The 9387-nt window shown below is 39.7% G+C and overlaps 1 protein-coding gene across 1 annotated transcript in view; it reads left to right on the plus strand.

Moving 5' to 3' along the window:
- The first annotated feature begins 8264 nt into the window (after window positions 1–8264).
- LOC108360770 (uncharacterized) overlaps window positions 8265–9387 on the plus strand; it is a 1389-nt gene continuing 266 nt past the window's right edge. Inside the window, exon 1 of the mRNA XM_017613197.1 lies at window positions 8265–9376. Within this exon, the coding sequence (XP_017468686.1) occupies window positions 8413–9376 (964 nt within the window). The 5' untranslated portion in view covers window positions 8265–8412. The remainder of the gene's footprint in view (window positions 9377–9387) is intronic.

Genomic DNA, 9387 nt, shown 5'->3' on the forward strand with positions numbered 1-9387 from the left:
TTTGGAACTTGTAATGCATCACTATGTGCAACAGGTAAATGAGCGCTCGGTACACTTTTGTAGACGACACAAGACCGATCTATTGAATTAAATATTTATGAGTATATGTACGTACATATATATTCATATATCGACGGCTGAGTGGAAGATCGACCTATCTCAGCTGCCGATTTAAAAACGCCCTATCTCAGCACATTTTTAATGTATTTTGAGATAGGGCGTTCTTCAACAAAATTCTGAGATAGGATGTTTTTCAATAAAATTCTGAAATAGTGCGTTCTTCAATCAAATTCTGAAGTAGGGCGTTGTTGAAAAGTTTTCTGAGATAGGGCGTTTTCGAACTGGCTGCCGAGATCGGTAGATCTTCCACTCAGCCATCGATATACAAATGTTAAGTTTATTTGTTCGGCGGACAACAACTAAGAAAGTTCTGCACCATTTTTTTTTTTTAATTTTGGGCATCTGCTGCAGACTTTCCAAGGTTGGTTATACTTAGGCGTGGTACCTTCCAAACATACAGAAACTTTTACCTATTTCATACACTCAGCGATTAAGGTGAGGGCAAACTATACATAATTTCATGGTTTTATTTAAATTTACTTACTTTTTCGATTGAAACCAAATGTATTGTTGGTGCATGCATAACAATTTTCAGCTTCGTGTTTTCCGGGATTCGTCCAAATCATTGGTAAACGTAGTAAAGAAAATGGTTTTTTTGTCCACCATTCATCGCACTAATGCACGAAATACATGTGAATTCGGGAGTGTATTTATTTTGTGCAGGTTCAGATTGCAAAAAGTACCATTTATAGCATGCTAGTGCATTTTTATTTNAATACATGTGAATTCGGGAGTGTATTTATTTTGTGCAGGTTCAGATTACAAAAAGTACCATTTATAGCATGCTAGTACATTTTTATTTGAGACTAATTTACGCTGGTCTAATTTCGAAACGAATTTACCACAAACAAAACAAAATTTGTTTAATTTATTGCAAAGCTTTTTAATTTTTTCATCTTTAGGAGTATCCGAAGACAATGATATGATGAATAAAAGTTTTTCGCAAAATTTTCGATGTTTTTTATCAATTAATATGACAGTAATCGCGCGCGTGGAGTGCAATGGGGAATAGTCGTTGCGCTGGGTATGCAGTTACAGTTCCATGGCTATACTCAATCCCGACTCTTGCGTCCTCGTTCGCGCACTCTGGGCAACGTGAGCAACCCATGTGCGAGATGCGGTAACCAATCTGAGTGGAGCCTTGGGTTTCGGCAAAAAGAGAGGGAGCTGCGGTGGGGCCACTCCGACTTATTCGGTTAAAGGGCTCACTGAAGTCTGCAGCGTCTATTCACCAGTAGGTGCGGCTGCAAGCGGGTGTCTGCTTGGAGCAAGCGGCTCGCTATATAAACGTGTATTTGGTTGCGAAACCACCCCCGTCCCAGCAATGGGTTGTGCGCTGGGCTTGGGACCCGCCACGTAAAAACCACTTCCAGTGAAGAAGCAAGGCAAAGCCTCGCCGGGGCCCGAAATATGGTAGTATGCAGTACTAGGTTCAAGCATAAAAAGATCCATTATGCTACGTGTCTGTCTCCGGATCGAAAATCGAGAAACCAAATCGATAATGTTGTGATAGACGGAAGGCACGCTTCCAGTGTTTTAGACGTACGCACACTCCGAGGCCCAAACATCGACTCGGACCACTATCTTGTTGCAGCCAAGATACGCACCCGCCTCTGTGCAGCAAAAAATGTGCGCCCAAATATGCAAGGAAAGCTTAACGTCGAAAAGCTGCAATCACAACAGACAGCCAGCGCTTTCGCTACTCGACTCTCACACCTGCTCTCAGAGAGCACTCTTCAACAAACCGACATATGCGAGCAGTGGAACCACATTTCCCGCTCATTAAGTACCGCCGCCGAAGAAGTAGTCGGATTTCAGCGAGCCCGAAAGAACAACTGGTACGATGAGGAGTGTCAGGAAGCTGCAGAGAAAAAAGATGCCGCCTACAGGGCCACGCTGCGATCGGGCGCAACGCGCGCTATGTGGGACCGCTATAGGGATCTGAAGAGGGAAGCGAGACGTATTTGCCGCAGTAAGAAGAGAGAGGCCGAAATACGTGAGTGCGAAGAGCTTGAAATGCTGGCCGACAGGAGGAATGCCCGAAAATTTTACCAGAGAGTTAGGCGACTTACGGAAGGTTTAAAGACCGGGGCGCACTCCTGTAAGAACAATAATGGCGACCTAGTAACTGATGTCCAGAGCGTACTTAAATTATGGAGGGAACACTTTTCCGCCCTACTAAATGGTAGCAGCACGGAAAGTTGTGGAGAAGAAGAACCCGAGCCCGCAGTCGATGATGACGGAGTCGACGTTCCACCGCCTGACTATGACGAGGTACGTATAGCAATAACGCGGCTGAAAAACAACAAAGCCGCTGGAGCTGACAGCCTGCCAGCTGAGCTATTCAAGTACGGCGGCGAGGAGTTGATAAGGTGCATGCATCAACTCTTGTGCAGAATATGGTCAGATGAACGCATGCCCGACGACTAGAATTTAAGTGTGCTCTGCCCAATCCACAAGAAAGGTGACCCCGCCATTCGCGCCAACTACCGCGGGATCAGCCTTCTAAGCATAGGTTACAAGGTCTTATCGAGCGTATTGTGTGAAAGACTGAAGCCCACCGTCAATGAACTGATTGGGCCTTATCAGTGTGGCTTTAGACCTGGCAAATCCACCATAGACCAGGTATTCACAATACGCCAAATCTTGGAAAAGACCCGCGAGAAAAGGATCGACACTCACCACCTATTTGTCGACTTTAAAGCCGCTTTTGACAGCACTAAAAGGAGTTGCCTATACGCCGCTATGTCTGAATTTGGCATCCCCTCAAAACTCATACGGCTGTGTAAAATGACGTTGAGCAATACCACCAGCTCCGTCAGAATTGGAAAAGACCTCTCCGAGCCGTTCGCCACAAAACGGGGTTTCAGACAGGGCGACTCCCTTTCATGTGACTTCTTTAATCTGATGTTGGAGAAGATAATAAGAGCTGCAGAACTGAACCGCTCAGGAACAATTTACTACAAGAGCGTGCAATTGCTGGCTTATGCCGATGACATCGACATCATCGGTAACAAAAACCGCGAAGTCTGTTCTGCCTTTTCCAAGTTGGATAGGGAAGCAAAGCGCATGGGTCTGGTGGTAAACGAGGACAAGACGAAGTATCTCCTGTCATCAAACAAACAGTCAGCACATTCGCGCCTTGGCACCCACGTCACTGTTGACAGTTACAATTTCGAGAAAGTAGAGAATTTCGTTTACTTGGGAACCAGCATTAACACCGATAATAATGTCAGCATTGAAATCCAACGTAGAATCACTCTTGCCAACAAGTGCTACTTTGGACTGAGTAGGCAATTCAGGAGTAAAGTCCTCTCTCGACGTACGAAAACCACGCTCTATAAGTCACTCATCATGCCCGTGCTGGTATATGGCGCAGAAGCATGGACAATGACAACATCCGATGAGGCGGCTCTTGGGGTGTTTGAGAGAAAGATTTTGCGGAAGATTTACGGGCCTTTACGCGTTGGCGACGGCCAGTACCGCAGACGATGGAACGATGAGCTGTATGAGCTTTACAACGATATGGACATAGTGCAGCGAATTAAAATACAGCGACTCCGCTGGCCTGATCATGTCGTTCGAAACTCGGAATCCGCTGGTGGTAGCAGAGGAAGAGGGTGGCCCCCACTACGATGGAAAGATCACGTGGAGAAGGACTTGGCTTCACTTGGCGTTTCCAATTGGCGTCAGTTGGCACAGAGGAGAAACGACTTGCGTGCTTTGCTGAACTCAGCCAAAATCGCTTGGGCGGTTACAGCGCCAAAAAAGAAGAAGAGAGAATCGCGCGCGTAGATTTTCGGTTTGTGTTTTTTGGTTCCCAACTTATGTCAAATAGACGCGGTATAGACCGCCGCCTATGTGAAAGCATTACTGTCACTTTGACTTTAACGAACAACAGATTTCACAGTACAAAAAAAGGTATTAAAAAGCCATTCGTACAACAGAAACTGCACAATTATGCCAGAGTGGGATTAAAAAGAACCCAAATTCAGGTCCAAGCAGTGTATAAACTACTAATATAAAAAAATATTACGAAATAAAATATGACTTGTATCGCAAAACCACATATGTGAACAATCAGTTGTATGGGAGCTATGTATTATAGTTAACCGATTTCCATGATTTTCAGAAATAGCTAAGGTAATATCAAAATACAGTCACGTGCAAAATTTTAGTAAAATAACCTTAAAACTGAGGTAATGGTTAACAAAATCCTAAAACTAAAGCAGATTTTCAAGCACCGTTATCTCAAAAACTAGAGCCAATCTGGAAAAATGGACGACGCCATTGAATTTAAAAGATCCCAGTTAAGTAAGAGCAGTTATCAAAACGTTTACCCAGAAAAAATTCAAATGCTGAGCACAGTGTTTTAAACGACGAAAAATTCACTTTCAGAACTCTAAAACTTCCCCCCTAAAACGCCATCGTAATCTAGAGACCAAAATTAAGTTTACGTATTTGGCCGTTTAGCTGTGATACTTTTGCCTCCCTACTGTGTAATTAATGAAAATATTTAATACAAAAATTCGTTACAAATTTTCGCCTGCGACGCTTATAATTTTTCTTTTTATATATTGGTGTTTAAGAGTGTACGTAAATATAGTGTTTATTGTGTGAAATAGTGTCTGAAGGTTAGTTCAATTTACAGACTTTAGCAATAAATAACTTAATAAATTTAAAAAAAAAACTTTTTAACATACAACGCCTTTATAAATGGACTAAAAAGTAGAAAATAATATTTCTCAGTCCCACAGAATTTGTTTTTTTCGAGCTCAGTCAGCTCGGTTAAAAAATACGCGACTGAAGGCAAGTGTTGATAAGTGAAAAAACTGCTCTATTGTGAATTGTTAATGGGAAAGTGGAGAGGGAAATTTTTGCTTCCTTTTATACGTGACTTATATTTTAAAAGAGTATATATTTTACGCAAATACCTCGCATGTTTACTCATTTAAATTCGTTTTTGTATCTAAATCCCGTTAAACTAATCACATTGTCTTGCCAGCTACCAACAGGGTTGCTTAAGTAGCTAAAATGAAATTTTACCCGAGTTGAGCGTTCTTTTGTCGCTCGCTTACAAAAAAATGGACATACAACATTCAAAGCGGTCTGGACATACAACATTGCAAGTTGATAAAAGCGTTGTAAAAACGTGGGGCGCATGCAATACAAAGCATTAAATTTAATTGACAATATTCAAACTACATACATAACATAGACCTAAAATTTCTACAGCGAAAGTACAAATTTGAGATCGATTTTAAGCGGTCGTTATTAATATACCCACATACATACATATATTACTCTTCAATTTCAAATTAGGCCTATCACATGCGCCCCACGCTTTTCATTTTAAATTTCATAAATTGTTTATAATGACTTTCTAAAATTTCAAAATAAAAAGTTATCAAAATAAGTTCTATGGGACTGAGAAATATTATTTTCTAATTTCTGTCCAATTATAAAAGCGTGGTACATTAAAAGGGTTTTTTATACCCGAGCGCACTTGTGCACAAGGGTATATTAACTTTGTTCACATAACGGTTGTTTGTAACAGCCAAAACGAATCGAGATAGATATAGACAAATGTATACATAAATGATCAGGATGAAAAAAGAAATCGATTAAGCCATGTCTGTCTGTCCGTCCGTCTGTCCGTCTGTCCGTCTGTCCGTCTGTCCGTGTACACGATAACTCGAGCAAAAATTGAGATATCTCAACGAAATTTGGTATGTAGGTTTCCCTTAATCCAAGGTAGGTTGGTATTGAAAATGGGCGAAATCGGACTTTAACCACGCCCACTTCCCATATAACGGTAATTTCCAGAAATACGAAAACTGCGATATTTTAGTAACTACTGAAGATAATTCACTCAAAATTGATATTTACAATAATTTTTAGACGAAAAATAAGAATATTATAAATTTTTGGAAAATGGGCGTAGCCACGCCCACTTATGGTTACATGTGTATATCTTGGTAACCGCTGCACCAATTTCTTCCAAACTTGGCACAGTTGTTGGCCTTGGTACAGCATAAAAAATCGCCGAAACTTTTTAAAATCGGACAATAACCACGCCCACATCCCATATAACGGTAATTTAGAGAAATACAAAATCTTCGATAAATCAGTAAATATTGAAGCTAATTTATTCAAAATTGATGCTTGCAACAATTCTTTACCAAGAAATACGATTATGGTAAAACTTTGGAAAATGGGCGTGGCACCGCCCACTTATGATCTCATATAAGTATATCGGTAACCGTTCTACCAATTTGTACCAAACTCGGTGTGGTTATTGTGCTTGCCACATATAAGCAAAACGTTGAAAATTATTGAAATCGGACTAAAATAACGGCCGCTTCTCATATAACGGTAAATTTCAGAAATACTTGAAACTTCAATATTTCGAAATTGAAGGACGCTAATTTACTCAAAATTGATACACCCCGGCTTACCATCTAGGAAGGTTTCGGAGAGGTGAAAAAACATATATTTAATACTTGCGCCGGGTATTTAATGTTCGGCTTCGCCCGAACTTAGACTTTCTTACTTGTTTAAATTTATTTTATACTCTTTAGTCTTGTCTGTATAAAATTTTGCAATAGATACTAAAATAATTCAACTTGCAGTGAAAAGAGAACAGAAGACTATGCAAGCAAAATGTTGCTTGCTCACATTTAGTATATGCCTACATAGGTACATACATACATATAGCAGCAATGAATTCCATTTAAAGAAACGGCGTGTCGTCCATTTCCGTTGTAGCGTATGTAGTGCATATTTTTAACTTCTTCTGGCGAGGCGACATCTATCTCTAGAGTTTTTCTAATTGTATGTCTTTGATATGATACCTACGACGAGGTTGATATCTATGCTAGGCTTGCCATAAATACCTTTGCTATATTTATAGTATAGTGGTCTGGACATACAACATTGCAAGTTGATATATGCGTTGTAAAAACAATAGGACTCCGGCAGCTAAAAACTATATATTTGCAATCAGGAGAACTCCCCCTACTCCGCTAATAGTTACCTTAATTTAGTACCCGGAGAATGCCAAACTAAAATTTTCCCACATAAAATTACGATTCTGTTTTCAAATGTAAATAAATTAATTTGTCAAAAAATTTTCAGTGTGAAAACTTTTTTTCACAAAGTTTTGTGGATGTCAAAAAGGAGAGTTGGGTGTTTTCTCAGAACAACCATCTTGTGGTAAAGAATATCATTGTCTTAAACTCACAATAATTTACGAAATACAGTGGTCGTCCAGTATAACGAATGATATAAATATTGTCTGGGTTCATACTAAGGCATCTATTATCGGGATTCGGAATCCAACATTACTATTATTCTATATTAAAATATATATAGCATATAAAAGAGGCATTCTTTTTCATATCGGACACCAAATTTTGTGTTAGAATTTCGATTGGCTTTACATTTTTTTCTTCTTCGGATATATGTATGTAGGATCTGTCAGAATTTGGATTTTTTCGTTATTCCGACTAATCAAGTACTTTTTCAAATTGTTATATCTCGGGTACTGCTCATCGTACAGACTTCATCTTAACGCCGTTTTAAAGCTAAATAAACAGGTTTAACATTTCGATATATATGATGGTCATGATTGTCCTAAAGCTAACTTAGTTAGCTATTAACAGTTGTACTTTTTGAAGTTTATTTGCATAGTGAAGACCAGTAAATTTGGGATTTAAAGTTCCACCATCTTTATCCTTGTTTAATTCTCACACTCTCACAAAATAAACCATCTCATCTTAAAGAAAAATATTTTAAAAATTGTTCCTGAAAAACGTTCATTTTTTGAGTATGAACGTTGAAATATGACCGTTTTTAATAGTAATAGTAATAATAATAGATTGGCGCTTACACATATGCTAGTGTTTGGCCGAGCTTCTCCTCCAACTTGTGGCGTGCGCCTTGATATTGTCACACAAAGCGGAGGGACCTACAGTTTTACGCCGACTCCGAACGGCGATTGTATTTTTATGAGAAGCTGTTTTTCATGGCAGAAATACACTCGGAGGCTTGCCATTGCCTGCNTTCAGGTTAGAATTGATTTAAGTACATCTTGGTACCAATAAAATTATATTTATTTATGTACATCGAGTGTATGAATTTAACTGGGGGCTCAATAAGTGAAAAATAAAAGGAACTCCTAAAAAATCAAATTCCGTACGTCCTGAAAAAGAGGACAAAGAACCAAAAATAAAACTGGACCGCTTCCGAAAAAAGCGATTACAAGTGTTTGATCAAGGCAGAGGAATCATTATGGAAGCAAGGGTAGTAACCTTGGAACAAGCTTATGCCGCTGTAGAAGCACAATTAGCCCAGCTGCAGCAAGCGCAAGTACCTGAAATCGAAGAATTCCAACCGATAAGTCCCAGGATAAACAATGCAAATGAAATAAATTTGAGACTATTCGAACGGCTACCAGTGTTCAACGGAGACACATCCAAATACAGGACATGGAGGGCAACCATCATATCAGCAATGAGTCCCATAGAAGCCTTTCGAGATACCAAACCATATTACGATGCATTATTTATAATACGTCACACGAAGATCGAAGGAGAACCAGCAACTCTTCTACAGAATCATGGCACAGTATTTCACTTACAAGCAATACTCAATCGCCTAGATTACAGCTACGCCGATACTAGAAGCTATAACGCCCTCATAGAGGAAATGAAAAGACAAATACAAGGAAGACAGACGCTATCCGAATTCCACAGCAAGATCTGTCAAATCTTTAATTTAGCAATGACTAAATGCGAAATTGATTACCCAGGGAATACTCACTCTCTACAGCAGGTCACAAAAGAAATGGCCATAGATTGCTTCCGCAATGGCATAAATGATGAATTTACTCAACACACATTATATGCAGCAAAACCAAGAGATTTAGAAAGTGCATACGCAATTGCCACGGAGATTCTTTATAAAAGGCAGAACAATCCGATACGACGAGAAGCTTATAACTACCCCAAACACCCACAAAACGAACGGAAGTATCAACCAGGAGTTCAACCTATTCCCCACATGGAAAGGTCAAACCCGACACCAATGGACGTGGATACATCAATAGGAAGATTCAGGCAACCCACGAAAAATCAGCATCAACAACAGCAATCGTATCAACAGAATCCCTTCAGAAACAACTATGAACGACAAAGAGCAGGATACGCACCTTTCAATCCCAATAGAGGAGAACCATTTAAACGAAACCACCAACCAACGTCATCC

This window comes from Rhagoletis zephyria, unplaced genomic scaffold (genome assembly GCF_001687245.7).
Source record: "Rhagoletis zephyria isolate East Lansing unplaced genomic scaffold, Rhagoletis_zephyria_1.1 Rzeph_scaffold_00625, whole genome shotgun sequence".
NCBI lineage: Eukaryota > Metazoa > Arthropoda > Insecta > Diptera > Tephritidae > Rhagoletis > Rhagoletis zephyria.